At 47.3% G+C, this 19,267-nt stretch overlaps 1 protein-coding gene across 1 annotated transcript in view; it reads left to right on the forward strand.

Annotated features, from left to right (window-relative positions):
• IGDCC4 (immunoglobulin superfamily, DCC subclass, member 4) overlaps positions 1-19,267 on the forward strand; it is a 46,432-nt gene that overhangs the window by 12,494 nt on the left and 14,671 nt on the right. Inside the window, exons 6-12 of the mRNA XM_006831844.1 lie at positions 170-311; positions 7,534-7,670; positions 8,856-8,996; positions 15,983-16,138; positions 16,814-17,227; positions 17,648-17,812; positions 18,420-18,557. Coding sequence (XP_006831907.1) covers positions 170-311; positions 7,534-7,670; positions 8,856-8,996; positions 15,983-16,138; positions 16,814-17,227; positions 17,648-17,812; positions 18,420-18,557 — 1,293 coding nt within the window. The remainder of the gene's footprint in view (positions 1-169; positions 312-7,533; positions 7,671-8,855; positions 8,997-15,982; positions 16,139-16,813; positions 17,228-17,647; positions 17,813-18,419; positions 18,558-19,267) is intronic.

Here is a 19,267-nt window from a genome sequence, read left to right on the forward strand (position 1 = left end):
GTAATCCCTACTTGTTATCCCTCTGACTGCCTCTTTCCTACTGTGTGTGTCCCGTTGGTCTGAATTTGCTCTGCTGTGTTTCTGTTGCTCTATGTTCCTGTGTGTATTTTGCTGTCTCTCCTCTGTGCCTCTCCTGTCCCTGTCTGTCTCTCACTGTCCTCATCCCCAGCACTTGCAGGCTTCTCTCTGCACCCGGAGTCTCAGACGGTGGAGGAGAATGGGACAGCTCGGTTTGAATGCCACATTGAAGGGCTGCCAGCACCAGTCATCACTTGGGAGAAGGACCAGGTGACAGTTCCCCAGGAGCCTCGGTGAGTGTTCTGAAGAGGAGTGTGGAGTGGGTCCCAGTGGGCACAACAGAGAGGACTCTGCTCAGGAACTGAGGTCCTCATAGTGCAGGTGACTCTATTTGCCCAAACTAGCCAACCACTGCCCGACTGCTGTTCATTTCTGATCCCAAAGACAAGTTGGACGAGAAGTTTTTGTTCCTTGGGAGGAAAGCCACCCACTAAGCTTTGAAGCTTGGCTGGAGACTAGTAGTGGAGTTTTTCGGAGCACATCTAACCCAATCACTTGCTTTACTGAGAAGGAAACTGAGGGCTAGAGAAGACCTGTGATAACCAGGCCACACAATGAGTCACTGGTAGACTATTCCTTGATCGTTCAGGGCCCCAAGGTTGCTTGGAGGGTTTTCTCTTTCCAAGGTTCATCCAGAATTTGGGGGGCGGGGCTAGGGGGTGGCAGACATGAAGGGCTGAAGGGAAGTCGTGATCTCGTGGTAGAAGTCTCACCTTCTATGCAAAGACCCTGGTTTGATTTGAAGGAGGCGTGTACGTTGCTATGGTACTGAACATGTTTCAGCAGAGCTTCCCAACTAGGAAGAAAAGTGTGGTTGGTGACTTACTTCTGAAAATCAGCCAGTGGATTACAAAGATCCAATCCGCAAGTAATCATGGGGATGAACCAGGCAGCATCTCATTTCGTTGTGCATGGCATCACAGTAAGTGGGGGAGTGACTCAACGCCAGTGAACTAGTGTCCATCCTGGGTCTAGGATTCCTCTTCCTGTTCTGGTGCCATCCAGTGCAGTGCAGCCACCTGATAAATGGGCTGCGGCCGTCCTTCCCGCCTCATCCTCCTCTCTCCCCACAAAGGCCTTGGGTAACTGGAGCCATCAGCAAAGAGTGTTTGGGGAGGAAGAAAAACAGAAACCAGATCCTAGACTTGATCCTTATTTTGGGATCCAGATGTGCATTTAGTGTAACTGGAAAACCACAAGACTCATTTGCATCTGTGGTCTCTGAGTTGGTCTCATGACTAGGTCATCACCCCATAGATTCTCTTGTCTTTGGAAATGTGGTTCCTTTCTTACTGTCTCAGCCACTCTGCAGTCCTCTCCTTGCGTCTCTCTAACTTAGTAAGCAGCTTGCTCACTCTCCTTCCCTCTTGAGAGAAGGTTGGGCTCCATAGGTCCAGATCTCTTCCTCTAGGACTGAACTAGACTACTCATGACTTTGCCACAACTTCTCTGACTTCTTCTGGTAGATAAAAGTGGACCGTGTAAGAGTCACTTCAAGAAAAGTCACAGGACACGCCCCTGGGACACTTGTGAGGGAGGAAGAAAGGTGCGAGAGGTCAAGACATAAGGGATCCTGTTGATTTTGGTGACCAGCTAACCCCGTTGGTCCTTGGCAAGTCGCTTTTCACCCAGCTTCCTTCTTCCCACCTATAAAATGAAAGGGTTGGATTAGAACATGTTCTTTGTAGAATATTAGTATCAGAAGAGACTTCTTGAAAAAAAGTATCCCATGATCAATAAGGTCAGGAAACTGCCTGTAACTCAGAGTTAGCAAGGCCTTGAGAAGAACTTGTTTAACCAAGCACATCCCAGAATCCTTTACCCATGCCTCCTTTTGCTGGAGAACCTGGTTAACATCTCATAAGTGCGCATTCTAGGGAGTGAACCTTGGGAAGTGCACTCTGAGCCCTCTAGCTCTGACATTTTAAGTTCTGTGCCTTTCTAACTGTAGGGACCTCTCACTGCTCTTGGTAGTTGACTCCTGGGAATTCCATGAACCCAGAACAAAGGAGCGGGTCAAAAGCCAAAGTCAGAACCTACTCTTGGAAGCCCCAGAAGGGGTTGGAGGCAACAGAAAAATTTCCCCATGTTAAAAGTCACAACCAAATACCCAAACCAACTCCACTGCCATCTAGTTGATTCCAACTCACAGCCACCCTGTAGGACAGGGGAGAACTGCTCCCGAGGGTTTCCCAGGCTGTCAATCTTTACAGAAGCAGACTACCTCATCTTTCTCCCACACCACAGCTGGTGGTTCAAACCACTAACCTTTCAGTTAGCAGCCCAACACTTAACCCACCATGCCACCAGGGCTCCTTAAAGTCAGCACAGCTGCCACTTTAATGAGAGCTCATCTTGGACTGAGCATTGTGCTGAGAGCCTTTTACATTATGTTTTCTCATTGAATCCTCCCATCATCCTCGAGATGGGTATTTATTATTTTCATCTGTTTACTTCTAGTTTAAAATTTAGATAAAAAAGAAGAAACACAAATTACCCATTCTTCTACTACCAACATAAAGCTACTGTTAATTTTATTATCTTTCCTCCATTTTCTATAATTATTCTCTTTATTATACTGTACCTACTGGTCTTTTCTTCAATCATCTATTTTTAAAAACGGAATTGTATTGGTCTGCAACATTTACCCCTTCATACTTAACATATAAAGAACATCTTTCTAGGTCTGCCTATAAGCCACATGGTAGATATTATTTGTATTGTTCAATGAGGAAAATGAGGACCAGAGATGAAAATGACTTGCTCCAGGTCACACACCAGAACCTAGGCCTACCTATTCAGGAACCCCAGGGGTGACTTGGTGGTGGAGCTAAGTAAGCCACAGGGTCCCTTAAAAAACGGAAGAAGTTTTTGCTGCTAGTGGGTTTAGAGATCGGGTAGTCCAGCTGTGGTTCAGGACAGAGAAATGACTTCACCAAAGTTGTGAGGTTCAGACCTTGACATCTAGATTGGGCGTTGTCCTCTGAAGTGACAGGCCTCTCCCAGGAGGCTAGCGCTGCCAGTTCCTGGGCTCTGGATCATTTGCCCCCAAGTCCTCTGAAAAGTGATCCTCATCTATAAATAAGCCAGGCTCACATGTCCCAGCACATTGTGTGGGGGAATAAAGAAATATCTAAAACAGCAACTCGATTATGCCCAAGGTATGTATTTTTACACATGCCCAGATATAGTACATGTACAAATATGCTATTCATAAACTCAGCCCAGTGGTTTGAAGGAGACCATATGCCTTGCTGTAGGGTGCGCACATGTGCAGCTAATAAACACATTCTGTCAGGGTAGATGTGCATATTTTTGGAACTAATGATGAAGACTAGACCCTGAGGCAATTCCCTTATACTTATGCTAATACCTAATAATTGTTGTTGTGAAGTGCTGTTAAGTCGGTTCTGACTCATAATGACCCTGTATAGGGTTTCTGAGGAGTGACTGGTGAGCTTGAACCGCCAGCCTTGCAGTTCAAACCGACCTTGCAGTCCAGCGCATTAATCCACAGTGCCGCATCTTCCATGGAAAGCTGTGCTTGATGAGAACAATGTTTCCTAAAGTCTGGGACTTCCCAAGCACCTTTCTCATTTTGTCCACCTCTTCGTTCTGCTATACATAGAGTTCTGAGTCAGCACAACACCTAACAATAATACCATTTATATACTCACTAGCTGAATACTTCTCTGTAAATCAGCTCACTCTTTTGTAACTTTAACACATATTAGAAGGGAACATTATCTCTCTGCAGTCAGTGAGAAACCAGCACTGCATGCCATACACAGAAGGTAACCAGCAAAAGAAAACATAATCATCACTCGGGTAAAAACTGTGTGTTTGGATCCACATGAAATCATTTTGTTATCACCCCTCATTCACATTAGGAAACTTGGAACTAACAGAGCTGGGCTTCCTCGTCCAGCCTTCTGATCTCCCCATTCCCAGGGCTAACCATGTCTGTCAACCTCTCTTGTCCCTTTGGCTAGTGTCCCTTTTCCCTTGCTGGTCTATCAAAGGCTTGGGGTGGGGGTTCCTTTACAGGAGGTGGGTTTGCCTGTGGGATGAAGTGATACAAGTTAATTTTTGTTTTCCTAAAGTGCTGTATAGGGTCGCTGTGAGTCGGCACATAACAACAACAACAAAGTGCTTGTCAAGTCACAGCAGGTTTCTCGGTCTGTGGCTGGAAGTCTCAGCACGCTTCCACAGGAGGCCTTGGACAGTATGAATGGTTAACGTATACAGCTGTTAACAGAAAGGTTGGATGTTCAAGTCCACCCAGAGGCTCCTTGGAAGAAAGGCCTGGTGATGTGTTTGTCAACAATCAGTGATTGAAAGTCTGATGGAGCACAGTCCTACTCTGCATGCATAGGGTTACCATGAGTTGGAGTCCGCTTGACAGCCACTGTTTTTCTCTGTTTTGTGTGTGTTTTCCTCCCCAACCCTTGAGCTGGTTCTCCTCATCCATGTTTGGTCTTCTCATGTTGGGTGAAGAAGAACCTAGTGTTCTCCTGAACTAAGGGGTTTCCAACAAGTGCATGTGCTGCCTCATGTCCTCTCTGGCCAATCCCGGCCTCCACCCCAGAGACTGGCCCCATTTACTCTACTGAGAAACTAGGACTCAACCAGGAGTTAATCTTGCAGGATCACAGTCGGTGACTAGGGAGAACCCGCTCACCTGCCGCTTGGGTGAGCAGAGTCCACTCTGCTCCCCACCACCTACCTCCCTGTCCCGGCTCACATGTCTCTCCAGCAAGACTTCTGAGCCTTTCTAATCTTCTAACTATGATGTCAGAGTACACCATCCTCATCCATCCCCCCTCCCACCCCAAGTAGTATGCCATGTTGATTGGGGACAGCTTGGGAGCATGCCCCCTTCCAGGGATCCTCAGCCATCTCTTGGTGGGGGCTGAGACAGGAGGGTGAGGAGAACATGGGGTTTGGCACCAGAAGTCCTGAGTTCAAGTTCTAACTCTGTTCCAGCATTAATGTTAGGTGCCATCAAGTTGGTTCTGACTCATAGTGACCCTTTAGGACACAGTAGGACTGCCTCGTAGGGCTTCCTAGTCTACAATCATTACTGAAGCCGACTCTTCATCATTTACTGCAGAATAGCTGGTGGGTTTGAACCACCGACCTTTTAGTTAGCAGCCTAGTGCTTAACCACTGTGCCATTAGGGCTCCTTTGTGAAACCCTGGGAAAATACTCCACATCTTCCTAACTTGTTTTGTCACCAGTACAATGGAGGTTGTGATCCCCTCTAATTTTGGCCTTGTTTTGAAGGTCAGATGAGATAGTAGAGGGGTTCACTTTTTCAGAAGAGGAAGATTGTAATACAGACAGGGAGCAAAAAGACCCAAACTGTATGGAAGCATATATAGTAAAAAGGTAGTCTTCACTTACTCTTAGATTCCAGGATTCCAGGTCTCCTCCCCTGAGACCACCACCATTCACTGCATTTGCATACACGTCCCCACACACATTTATTTTACACCAAACACATTTTGGACACGTGGAGCTGCCTCCTCTCTCTCGCTCTCTTTTTTAAACTTGTGGTAAAAATATATAGCAAACTGTTTACCATTTCATCCATTTTTTATGTGTGTAATTTAGTGACATTAATTACATTCTTTGTATTGTGCAACCATCATGACTATTTGTTTCCGATGAGTGACTGGTGGGTTTGAACTGTAGATCTTGAGGTTAGCAGTCGAGCGCTTATCCTACATCGCTACACTGGGACTCCTTGTCATCCTTGACAGAACCTACTACCCTTAAGCAGTAAATCCTCATTTCTCCCTGTCACCTTCTGTTGGTAACAACCAATCAACTTTGAACTCTATGCACTTGACTATTCTAAATATTTCACGTAAGTGGGGTTATACACTTTTGTGTATATGTCCTTTTGTGTCTGACTTACTCCATTCAGCACAAGGTTTTCAAGGTTCTTCCATGGGGCAGCATGTATCAGAACCTCATCTCTTTTTTTATGGCTGAGTAATACTTCATTGCATGTATGTACCACACTTTGTTTATCAATTCATCTGTGGATGAATGCAAGTTGTTTCCACCTTTTAGCTAGTGTGAATAGTACTATAATGAACATTAGTGTACAAGTATCTAGGTCCCTGCCTTCAGTCTGCTAGGTACATATACACCTAGGAGTGGAATTGTTGGGTTATATGTTAATTTGGTGCCTAACTTTCTGGGGGACAACCAAACTGTTTTCAGTAGTGGCTGCACCATTTTATTATCCCACCAGCAAAGAATGAAGGTTCCAGTTTCTCTGCTTGCCTCTTTTTAACAGCTGTCTATATACTGTTGTGGAGTCCTGGTGTGACACTGTAGGATAAGCACTTGACTGCAAGGTCTGTTTGAATTGCGAGGTCAGAGATTCAAACTCACCAGCCACTCCTCAGAAACAGGGTGGCTATGAGTAGAAACCAATTCCACGGTACTTAACAACAGCAACAGAATCATTCCATTGTATGAATGTACCCAGACTAATTTAGTCAGATGGACACTGGGTTGTTTTCAGTCTTTTGTTTATTAACTCAAGTAAGTATTGTTAAACATACATTTTTACACATATGTATAAAATTATATGTGGGATAAAGTCCTAACAGTGGCATTTATTGTGTTAAGTGCCATCAAGTCGCTATCTGGGTCAAAAGGCAGGTGCAGTGTTTTCTTTTTCTTTTTAGTTTTTTATTTAAGTTTAGTGTCGGTATTGTTAAGTGCCGTCAAGTCAGTTCTGACTCATAGTGAACCCAGTATAGGGTTTCCAAGGAGTAACTGGTGGGTTTGAACTGCCAACCTTGTGGTTAGTAGTCCAGTGCTTATCCTAGAGCACCACACCAGGACATCTGTGACACTCCGGTGACAGTATACATGAGCAAAATCTATCCATTTTTGGTGTAGCTCTGATTTTGAGATCTCATCAACTTGTGTTGCATCATTTGACACGTTGCTGTTGTTAACTGTTTCTGACTTGTAGCAACCCTGTATAGGATTTCCAAGGAGCGGCTGGTGGATTTGAACAGCTGACCTTGCAGTTAGCAGTCCAGTGCATTTCTGGCGCCACAGCAGGACTCCACCAATTGGCATGGCCACTAACAAAGCAGAAGGGCCTTTGCCCTGGCCCCTCATCTGCATGGGTGTTATTAAATCTTCTGACCTTTGCCTAATAGGTGAAAATGATTCTCTTGTAGCTTTAATTTGTATTTCTTTTTATTATTATGAGTGAGACTTGAAAGGAGAGTGCTATAGTCATTCCAGACTGGAGTGGGACTACGCCCAGGACAGTTTGCTGCCTCCCGCCCCCCCCCCAAGCTCTCCTGTGTCCAATCCCCACCCTGCACTCCCCCCCCCTGCTGCCCCCCCCCCCCCCCCACCTCCCCACGACCCCAGGACCATGTGCACCTCACAGCTGCCCTCTTCCCCTTTCTAAGGCTCATCACTCTTCCAAATGGCGTCCTCCAGATCCTGGACGTTCAGGAGAGCGACTCAGGCTCCTACCGCTGTGTGGCCACCAACTCAGCCCGCCAGCGCCTCAGCCAGGAGGCTGTTCTCAGTGTGGCCCGCAGAGGTAAGTCCTGAGGGAATGTGGGGGGATTCTTGAATCAGCTACCTCAGAGCTGAGAAAGGCTTCAAGGGGTCCAGCCCTTGCCCTCAGGTGAGGCAATGAAGCCCAGTGTGGCCAAGTACCACCCAGCAAGTCTGGGATGGGACAGGAATCCCAGCCCAGGGCTCTTCCTTCCTGAGGAGCCTCTATTCCCTTGGGCTGGACAAGAGTTGGGGGGTGTATCTGAGAGAGGGGGTGTTAGTGTCCTGAAGCCCATTCTCTCGTGCCCTTTTGTGTGAGAGGCCCGAGCATGGGGGCGGGGGGGTTCTCCCTGCCATGCCTACTGCTTCAGTCCCTTTCTCCACTTCGCTGAGAAGCTGCCAACCTAGTATAATGGAGTAGGAAGGGCACAGGCTCTGGGGTCAAAAAGACCTGTTTTGAATCCTGGCTTCTCTATTCACCATCTGTGAAGCCCTGGGCTCATTATCAAATGTCCAATTCCAGAGTAATTGTGAGAATATCGGAGATAAGAGTGTATAATGCCCAACACGTAGCAGATGTTCAGCAGACCCCAGGCCCCTCCCTCTCTGGCCTCCCTCTGTGCCAGGCATCCTAGCCTCCCTCTAAGCTCATTCTTGTGACCTTCCTGATCCTGGGAGTTGGGGAGTGGTGGCGTCTCTGCTGCCACCTGCTGGGCACACCAAGTATTCATGCTGCCCAAAGGGACCAGGGTCATGCTGAGAACCCAGTAGGAAATCAGGGCTGAAAGAGCTGCCTAGTTGGCAGGAACCTGGGCTCAAGCCCACTCCCCACATTTTCCTCACAGGGAACCCAAGAGCCTTTGGGGAAGGGGCTTGCCTACAGCCACAAGGCACATTAATGACAGTGCTGAGATTAGGGACTTTGGCTGTTGACTCCAAATCCAGAGCTCTATCCATGACGTTATGGTCCTATAGATGGCTGGCTGTAGGATAGAAGAATGGGGACAGATGTGGTTATTCAGTCATTTGTCTGATGTTGAATTGGAGGCTGTTCTCCTGACTCCAGGATAAAGGGTTCTGAGTTCAAGTCCTAGCCCTGCTAAGCCTGGGTCTCATTTTCCCCATCTGCCTTTGTTGCCCCCAGTGCACCTGCCTCCCACGGTTACTGTGAATGTCAGGTGAGGCATTGCACGTGAAGACACATAATGCTGGCCTGCCCTCTCTCCAGGGTCCCTGGCGTCCACCAGGGAGCAGGATGTGGTCATCGTGGCAGCCCCGGAGAACACCACCGTGGTGTCTGGTCAGAGTGTGGTGATGGAGTGTGTGGCCTCAGCTGACCCCACCCCTTTTGTGTCCTGGGTCCGACAGGGTGAGTGAAGAGGTAGAAGGTGGGAGGGCACACATAGGAAAGGAGAACTATGGCATCTTACATACCTCCCCCAAGTCAGGAAGCTATAAAGGAGACCACTCTAGTGAATGGTGACCCACGAATTGTCAGGAACTCCTCTCCCAGGACTGACCATGGCTGGACAGACAGCAAGATCGGCGACTGCGTTCTTCCTTCACAAAGCGCCTGAAGTCTAAGGTTCACAATATCATTATTGAGACCCTAAATAGGGCAGACACTGTGCTAAGCTCTCCACCTTATTTCTGTTCTTCACAGTGGTGTTGCAAGTGAGTAGTTGAGAACTGGGAGGGTGACCCCCAGCCAGTAAGTCAGGTGGAACCAGGAATCCAGTGCCTTTCAGTTTCACTACAAAGCCGACATTCAGTCCACCCCAGCATGGGCCTGCCTTTGAAGGCTTGGAATCATGCTGGGTCCGGTGAATAAAATACACAGATGAGAAAGAAACACACCCTGCCCTCGGAACTCATAGTCTGGGAGAGGGAGATAAGACATACACCCCTGAAGAGAGGTTTTACAGGATCAGACAATGAGTGATAAGTGCCAAGTGGGACTGAGTTACAGGAGATACGATCAGGGTAACAAGAGCGCTGGGCCAAACACCACTTTGCAGTCTGCTGAGCACATTCACACCATTCGCCTGTCAGAGTTTCCCCAGAGCCCTCTGAGGAGTGCAGAGGCCAGGATGAGTATTCCCAGATGAGGAAACTCAAATTCAGAGAGGTAGGTGACAAGAGCCATGACCCAAACTGTACAGCTTATTATGTTTCTGGTCCATCACTCCCTGCAGTCCCGTGAGGAAGGGGGGCAAGGATAATTTCAGTTTCTATTTGTCCCTAAGATGTGACTGGTCCCTCCGTGAGTGGTGCAAATGGCTTGCTCTTGACTACTAACCTAAAGATTGGTGGTTTGACCCTACTAAGTGGTGACACAAGAATGCCTTGGAGATCTGCTTCCATAAAGATTACAGCCTGACACTGTAGAGCAAGCACGTCTACTTTGTTCCTCAGGAGATGGAATGGGTTGCTGGTAGCAGGCTTGGTTCTGGGTTTTGCCCCAAGTTAAATGGCAGAAGCGGATCGTGAACCTAACTTTCTGTATCCTTCCTCACTGGTTCATCCTGTCACATCCCCCGCCCCCCCAACCTTACCCCCACATTGCCTCCTTTTTTATAAGTCTCTATCACACATTCAACTATCAACAGTCACGGAAGCAGCAGTCAAGAAATTAAACAACATATTGTTGCATTAGGTAAATCTGATGCACAAAACCTTTTTAAAGTATTGAAGAGCAAAGATGTCAGCTTAAGGACTAAGGTGCACCTGACCCAAGCCTTGGTATTTTCAATAACCTCATATGCATGCAAAAGCTGGACAGTGAATAAGGAAGACCATAGAAGAATTGATGCTTTTGAGTTATGGTGTTGGAGGAGAATATTGAAAGTGTCATGGACTGCCAAAAGAACCAACAGATCTGTGTTGGAAGAAGTGCAGCCAGAGTGCTCCTTGGAGGCCAAGATGGCCAAACTTCATCTCTCATACTTCAGACGTATTGTCAGGAGGGACCAGTCACTGGAGAAGGACATCACATTTGGTCAGAGAAAAAGAGGAAGACCCCCAACGAGATGGATTGGCCAAGTGTCAACATCGATGGACTCAAGTGTGGCAACAGTAGTGAGTTTGGCCCAGGATTGGGCAGTGTTTCATTCTGCTGTGCATAAGGTTGCTATGGATTGGTACCAACTCAGTGGCACCTAACAACAACAACAACATCACACATTCAAGGAGCTTTGGTCGTACAGTGGTTAAGTGTCAGATTGCTAACTCAAAGGTCAGCAGTTCGAACCCACCAGCCACTGTGGGAGAGAAGGATGAGGTAATGAGTCTGCTGAGGCAGTCTACTCCCATAAGATTCACAGCCTCAGAAACCCTACAGGGCAATTCTACTCTGTCCTGTAGGGCTGCTGTATGAACTGGAGTCAACTCCACATGGCATCACACATGCAATATACTGAATATACAGGGCGGCTTCAAAATGTTCATGGAATTACAAGATAATAGAATTTTAGAAGCTCCCAAATATACAATTTAAAGAAAAATAATAAATTGAATCCAACATTGTGCTGATGAAATAGAAGCTACTATTATCTTTGTGCCTCCCCAACCTGCTTCAACTCATGGGACTGATGACATTTGCATAGTTAGTTGTTGTTGTTAAGTGCTATCAAGTCAGTTCCAACCCATAGTGACCTTGTATAGGGTTTCCGAAGAACATCTGGTGAACTTATACTGCCAACCTTGCAATTCAGATGGTTTTGCAGTCTGGCGCATTAACCCATATTAGGATACCACTATTATAACATGGAATGTATGAAATATAACGCTAGGAAAATTGGAAATTGTCAAAAATGAAATGGAACACATAAACATTGATATCCTAGGCATTACTGATCTGAAATGGACTGGAATTGGCCATTTTGAATCTGACAATCACATGGTTTACTAGGCTGGGAATGACAAATTGAAGAGGAGTGGCATCGCATTCAGCATCAAAAAGAACATATCAAGATCTGTCTTGAAGTACAGTGCTGTCTGTGATAGGATAATATCCATATGACTACAAGGAAGACCTGTTAGTACCACTATTACTCAAGTTTACACACCAATCATTAAAGCCAGTGATGATGATATTGAAGAATTCTACCAACTTCTTCAGTCTAAAATTGATCAGATATGCAGTTAAGATATATTGATAATTACAGGCAATTGTAATGCAAAGGCTGGAAATAAAGAGGAAGGATCAGTAGTTGGAAAATACGGCTTTGGTGATAGAAACAATGCTGGAGAATTTCATGATAGAATTCTGCAAGACCAATGACTTCTTCATTGCAACTACCTTTTTTAAACAGCATAAAAGACAACTATATACACATGGACCTCACCAGATGGACTACACAGAAACAAAATTGACTACATCTGTGGAATGAGACAGTGGAAAAGCTCCTTCTCATCAACCAAAACAAGGCCAGTGACAGACTGTGGAACAGATCATCAATTGCTCATATGCAAGTTCATACTGAAGCTGAAGAAAATTAAAACAAGTCCCGAAGAGCCAAAATATGACCTTGAACATATCCCACCTGAATTTAGAGATCCTCTGAAGATATTTGATGCATTAGATGCTGAAGACCTGAAGAATTGTGAAGTGACATCAAGAACATCAAAAGGTCATTAAGAAAGCAAGAAAAAAGGGGAAAAAACCAAAATGGATAACAGAAGAGACTCTGAAACTTGCTCTCCAGCATAGAGATGCTGAAGTTAATGGAAGAAATAAGGAAGTACAAGAGCTAAATTGAAAATTTCAAAGGACATCTCGAGAAGACAAAGTCAAATATTATAACAAAATGTGCAAAGACCGGGAGTTAGAAAACCAAAAGGGAAGAACACACTCAGCATTTCTCAAGCTGAGGGGACTGAAGAAAGAGTTCAAGCTTCAATTTGCAATGTTGAAAGATTCTATGAACAAAATATTTAATGATGTAGAAAGCATCAAAAGAAGATGGAAGGAATACATAGGGTCACTGTACCAAGAGGTAGCATATGATCAGGAACCAAAGATACTGAAGGAAGACTTCCAAGGTGCACTGACGGCATTAGCAAAGAACAAGGTTCTGGGAGTTAATGAAATACAATTGAAAGCTTTCAACAAATTGATGCAGCACTGGAGGCACTCATTCATCTGTGCCAAGAAATTTAGAAGACAGCTACCTGGCCAACAAACAGCCTGGAAGAGATCCATATTTATGCCCATTCCAAGAGAGATGACCTAATGGAATGAGGAAATCATCAGATCATATCATTAATATCACATGCAAGTAAAATTTTGCTGAAGATAATACAAAAATGGCTGCAACCGTACATGACAGAGGTTCAAGCTGGATTCAGAAGAGGAAGCGGAACAAGAGATATCATTGCTGACCTCACATGGATCTTGGCTGAAAACAGAGAATACCAGAAAGATATTTACCTGTGCTCTATTGTGGACAACATTGCAGAGAATGAGTATTCAATAGAAGACTTAATTTTGCTCATGAGGAACCTGTACATAGACCAAGAGGCAGCTTCTCAAACAGAACAAAGGAACACTGAATGATTTTAAATTAGGAAAGGTGCACGCCAGGATTGTATTCTTTCACCATACTTATTTAATCTATTTGCTGAGCATATAATCCAAAAAGCTGGATTACATGAAGAAAAATGTGGCATCCGTATCAGAGGAAGATTCATTAACAGCCTGTGAAATGCAAACGATACAACTTTGCTTGCTGAAAATGAAGGGAACTAAAAATGCTATAAAGATCAAAGACCCCAGCCTTTGGTATAGGTTGCACCTTAAAGTAAAGAAAACGAAAGTCCTCACAACTGGACCAATAAACAACATCCATATAAATGGAGAAAAGACTAAAGTTGTCAAATACTTCAGTTTGGTGGGATTAACCATCAACACTCATGGAAACAGCAGTCAAGAAATCAAAGGATGAATTGCATTAGGCAAATCTGTTGCACAAGACCTCTTTAAAGTGTTGAAAAGCAAAGATGTCAGTTTGAGGACTAAGGTGCACCTGACCCAAACCATGGTATTTTCAATAACCTCATATGCATGTGGAAGTTGGCGAGTGAAAAAGGAAGACCGTCGAAGAATTGACGCATTTGGGTTATGGTGTTGGAGGAGAATATTGAAAGTACCATGGACTGCCCAAAGAACAAACCAATCTGTGTTGAAGGAAGTGCAGCCAGAGTGCTCCCTGGAAGCCAGGATGGCCAGACTTTGTCTCTCATACTTTGTACATATTGTCATGAGGGACTAGTCCCTGGACAAAGATTCATGTTTGGTAAAGTGGAGGGTTGGAGAAAAGAGGAAGATCCCCAACTAGATGGATTGGCGCAGGACCGGGCAATGTTTCATTCTGTGCATAGAGTGGCTATGAGTCAGTACTGACTTGATGGCACCTAACAACACCCACCATTACTGGGATAGGCCTGGAGTGTCACCCAGAGGTCCTAATAGCAATGTTTCATGCACTAGAAACACCTAGGGAGCTTGTTAAAACTGCAGGCTCCTGCCTTCATGCCAGAGTGTTGTGACCTCTGCTGACAGCAATCTTAATGTTTAACAATTGCCCTGGGTCCTTGCTAAGGAAAGTGAGTCTGGGAACCTGCCACCTGGGGTTAGTTAGAAAGGTAGAATCTCAGGCCCTCCCCAGGCCTTTGCAGCTTAACAAGATCCCCTGGAATTCTGGGATCCGTGAGTATGTGCACTGTAAGAATTTGAGAATTGCTTACACCTGAGGCCCTGGGACCTCACTTGGAGAAGAAACTCTTGCTAACCCAAAACCCCAAATGCACTGCCGTGGAGTGGAATCAATTCTGACTCATAATGACCCTAGAGGGTGGAACAGAATCGCCCCATGGGGTTTTCGAGGCTGTAAATTTGAATAGAAAGACTGCCATATCTTTCTCCCACAGAGCAGCTGGTGGGTTCAAACCACTGGCCTTTACATTGGCAGCCGAGTGCTTTAACCACTGTGCCACCAGAGCTCCCTGGATAGAGACTGGGAGAAGGAGGGCTGGACAAGGACTGCATTCCTGACCCCTCTAGGAACTTTTTCATACTAAGTCAAGGAAAGGCAGCATTTTTCTTTTTTTTTTCACTGAACGCAAAGTCATGTGTGTTCCACTGTAGAAAACTAGGGAAAATAACATAAGCCAGAAAGCAACCCACCACCTAGAGATAAAAACTGCATAACCTATGAGTGTATTTTCTTCCAGGTTTAAAAACTACATGTGCACATTTTCCCTTAAAGAAGACAGCATGCTGTATTTACATATTGGAGCCCTCTTTTCACCAAACAATATCTCATAAATATGTCCCCTTCTTTAAAACAACTGTAAAAATCAGTTAAAAGGATGGTATAATATTCCCTTGTTTGATGTTGGTTTTTAAAGCCCTCACAAATTGTCCACTCATTCAGTTAATACTGCAACGATCGTCCTTGTTCACAAATTCTTATCTATAATTCTGATAATTTCCGAAGACAGGTTCCTACAACTTGGTTTCAAGGTCAAGGGAAAGCCCCTTTACAGAGTCAGCAGCATTTACCTCTTCCCCAGCAGTGCAAATTACTGTTTTGAAAACTTTCCCAATCTGATAGATGAAAAATGGCACCTGTTCTTCAATTTCTTTGATTCGTAGTGAGGTTAAACACTGTTTTGTGTTTCTTAGCCGTTTGCATTTCATCTCAGGATTTTCTATTCATGGCCAGAAGAGAGGGGTTTTCAAACTTTTTTTTTTTTTTCATTTTAGAATTCCCTGCACATATTCAAATATTTGTTGGTGTTGTTAAGTGTCCTGTAGTCAGTTCCTACTCACAGCAACTCTGTGTAGGGTTTCCAAGGAGCAGCTGGTGAGTTTGAACCTCCGACCTTGTGGTTCAAACCCACCTTGAGGTCCAGTGCTTTATCCTACAGGGTCAAAATCTTAGGTCCCGTCAAATCTTAGGTCCAATAAATACCTACATCATGGTAGTAGGCAGAGGCTAGAGCTAAGGAATGCGTCCTGGAGAGAACGGAATTGAATAATACTGGTAATTGTAACGTCTGACTCCTGTACTGAGCACACTGGGCCTGCCACTGTGCCAGGGGTCTTCACAAAACTTAATTCTTTTCACCCTCACCGCAGTCCTTCCAGCCAGAGACTCTCTCCCCCTTTTACAGATGGAGAATTTAGGGCTTACAGAAGTCCCAGGCTAGCAAGTGGAGAAACCCACAGATTCCAATCCGGGACTGCTGTGTTTACTTAACCTAGGTGTAGAGGGGCCCCAAGTTCCGGAGAGTGGGTAGAGGGGCAGTTCCTAGCACCTCTCTCCAGCATGGCTGCCTCTCCTCTCCCAGATGGGAAGCCCATCTCCACGGATGTCATCGTCCTGGGCCGCACCAATTTACTGATCGCCAGTGCGCAGCCCCGGCACTCTGGCGTCTACGTGTGCCGCGCCAACAAGCCTCGCACCCGCGACTTTGCCACCGCAGCTGCTGAGCTCCGCGTGCTGGGTGAGGTGGGAGGCTAGATGGGGTGGGGTGGGGGGAGCTGAGGGGTGAAGGTGTGGAGGAGATGGGTTGGGGCGGTTAGTTGGAGCTGAGAGGGGCACTGGAAGGGGTTGGGATGGTTAAGTGGGGGAGAGGTAGTGGTGGGAAGAGACTGGAGAATGGAGTGGGAGAATTGGGTTAGTTAGGGAGGGAAGAGAGGGTGATTTAGGGCAGGGCCTGTGTGAGGGAAGACGCAGTGACCAGGGTGGGGACTGAGGTGAGGTGACTGGAGGAGATAGTGGATGAGGTTTGCTCTGGGATTGGATAGTGGGTGAGGGTTCAATCTGGGAGGTGGGAGTCTTGGAGGGAGAGGGGGAAGAGGTGAATAAATTGAGGAAGTGGGGTTAGGTTCTGGCGGAGCTGGGGTAGTATTTAGGGTAGGCTGAGAGGCCTGGGAACTACTGGGGAGAGGAAAAGATTGGTCAGTGTGGGACGTGGGTGAAAATGGGGGAAGGAGGGTAGATCTGCTCAGAATTTGAGTATTTGTGTTGCGGGAGGGGATGAATCTGGGAGAGGTCAACGCGGTGGGAAGGGAAAATGAGGTCGTAGGGGGGGGGGCAGAGCTAAGTATGGGGGGGTGGGGAGGCGGAGCTCCTGGTTGCTGGATCCCGCAGTCAGCGTCTCCCTTCCTGTCCCCAGCGGCCCCCGCCATCTCTCAGGCGCCCGAAGCGCTGTCGCGGACACGGGCGAGCACAGCGCGCTTCGTGTGCCGAGCCTCTGGGGAGCCCCGGCCGGCCTTGCGCTGGCTGCACGACGGGGCTCCGCTGAGGCCCAACGGACGCGTCAAGGTGCAGGGTGGCGGCGGCAGCCTGGTCATCACACAGATCGGCCTGCAGGACGCCGGCTACTACCAGTGCGTGGCCGAGAACGGCGCGGGCACGGCCTGTGCCGCTGCGCCCCTGGCAGTGGTGGTGCGCGAGGGCCTGCCCAGCGCGCCCACACGGGTCACGGCCACGCCGCTGAGCAGCTCTGCGGTGCTCGTGGCCTGGGAGCGGCCTGAGCTGCACAGTGAGCAGATCATCGGCTTCTCCCTCCACTATCAGAAGGCACGGGGTATGTTGCCAAAGGGGGCGTGGCGGGGTATACAGGTGGGATGGCTGAAGGAGAAACACACGTGGTTCTTCATCCTGATGCAGGAGGGATCAGTGAATGGCACATTTTGTCCTCGGCCACATTTGTTATGAAAGAGGAGGAAGATGTGTCTCTTCCCTGGGAAAATGCTTTGGGATTTTAGGAACCACCTCCTTACCCTGCTTTCTAACTTTAGCAGTCGAGACCAAAAAGAGCTTCTCCCTAGCAGAGAAACTAATACAGTGGGACTAGAAGCCAGGGGTGGGGGAGTTAATATGCTCTAGCTCAGGAAATTGTGGGGAGAGAGGCAGGGTTAGCTATAAATAGACTACTCCAGAAACTGGGATACCTAGAAAGCTAGTGCCTGGGGTGGTCTCTTTGTACCCTCTGTCACTATCCCAGGCATGGACAATGTAGAGTACCAGTTTGCAGTGAACAATGACACCACAGAGCTACAGGTTCGAGACCTGGAACCCAACACTGACTATGAGTTCTACGTGGTGGCCTACTCCCAGCTGGGGGCCAGCCGCACCTCAGCCCCAGCGCTGGTCCACACACTGGATGACGGTAGGGGTTCTGAACCTGCAACGAGAGAGTCCCCTGGGTATGGTAGCCCTGGTTCTCCGTACTCTTTTATCTGCCTCATGTCACATTTTGTGTCCATGGTTCAAACCTACCAACTACTCCACGGAGACAGATGAGGCTGTCCATTCCTGTAAAGGTTTACAGTCTCGGAAACCCTGAGAAGCAGTTCTACCCTGTCCTAGCTAGGGTTGCTATGAGTCGGAGTCCACGTGATGGCAGTGAGTTTGGCTTGTATTTTTAAGGGAGTGGGTAGGAATTCTTCCAATATACAGTGGAAAACTGAGGCCCCAAAAATGAGAGTGACTTTGCCCAGGGTCAGTAGTCCAGCTCAGACTTGTGCTTCCCTTAACACACATAGAGTAGAGGCTCATGACATCAACCCATTGTATGTGGAAGGTTGTGCCCCCAACCTTCAGGTTGGGAGATTCTGTCCTTTCAACACCATACCAGGACTTAGGCTCCCCAGAGTAGCCCCCTCTGGGATGCTGGTCCTGATCCTGCTTCTGACTAGCTCTGTGACCTGGAGAAATGTCTGACAGTTCCTGGGCCTCACGTTCCATGTCCAGGGCTCACATTAATGTTCTCTTAGTCCCAAGTGCAGCACCCCAGCTCTCCCTGTCCAGCCCCAACCCCTCGGACATCAGGGTGGCATGGCTGCCCCTGCCCCCCGGCCTGAGCAATGGGCACGTGGTGAAATACAGGCTCGAGTACGGCTTGGGGAAGGAAGGTGAGTGGGTACAGGGTACGTGGTTGGGAGTCATTCATGTGAATCATTACTATAAAAAGGGTGGTTAGAGCAGCTGGGGAACCTGAGCTGGGGGCAGTCAAAGGAAATCAGAAGAGGGGTGGGCCAGGAGTGGGGACAGCAGAAATGACAAGGGAAGACAAAGAGCATTAGCCTACCTCTACCACAACACTTGATAGTCCTGTTGAGTTCTTGCCTCCGTTTCCTCGGGTGTGCCATGAGACAGGTAGCCTACCTAGGGAAGGCACAGGATCCCTTCCATTTAAAAAGCAGATGGCGGTGGTGGAGGTTGCATTGGGAAGGAAGTGGTAGGGCAGATACAGGTATTCTAGGGAAGGATATAGGAAAGGAATGGAGAATCAGGAAAAGGAAGGTAGCCAAGGACCCAGGGTGAGGGTGGGGTGTCTTGGGGTGGTTGTTAGAGTTCTGGGAAGGTCTGGTGACCTTCACAGCTAACCCCTGTGTCCTCACCCTTGTGTCAGGAGGTCCATGACAACTCACAGGGAAGAGGGGAAAGTATAGTGTGGTCCTGTCCACTTTGGGTTGGAGACCCAGGAGTCCAGGCCCTGAAGTCATGGTGACCGCCCAGGCTCTGGGTGGTCAGTGCTAAGAGGACCTCGGGCTCTGGTGGTCACAGAGGAACCAAGATCTCAGGTGGAGAAGTTGGTGTGGGAAATACAGGGGTCTTGGTC

Source organism: Chrysochloris asiatica, unplaced genomic scaffold (genome assembly GCF_000296735.1).
Source record: "Chrysochloris asiatica unplaced genomic scaffold, ChrAsi1.0 scaffold00004, whole genome shotgun sequence".
Classification (NCBI taxonomy): domain Eukaryota; kingdom Metazoa; phylum Chordata; class Mammalia; order Afrosoricida; family Chrysochloridae; genus Chrysochloris; species Chrysochloris asiatica.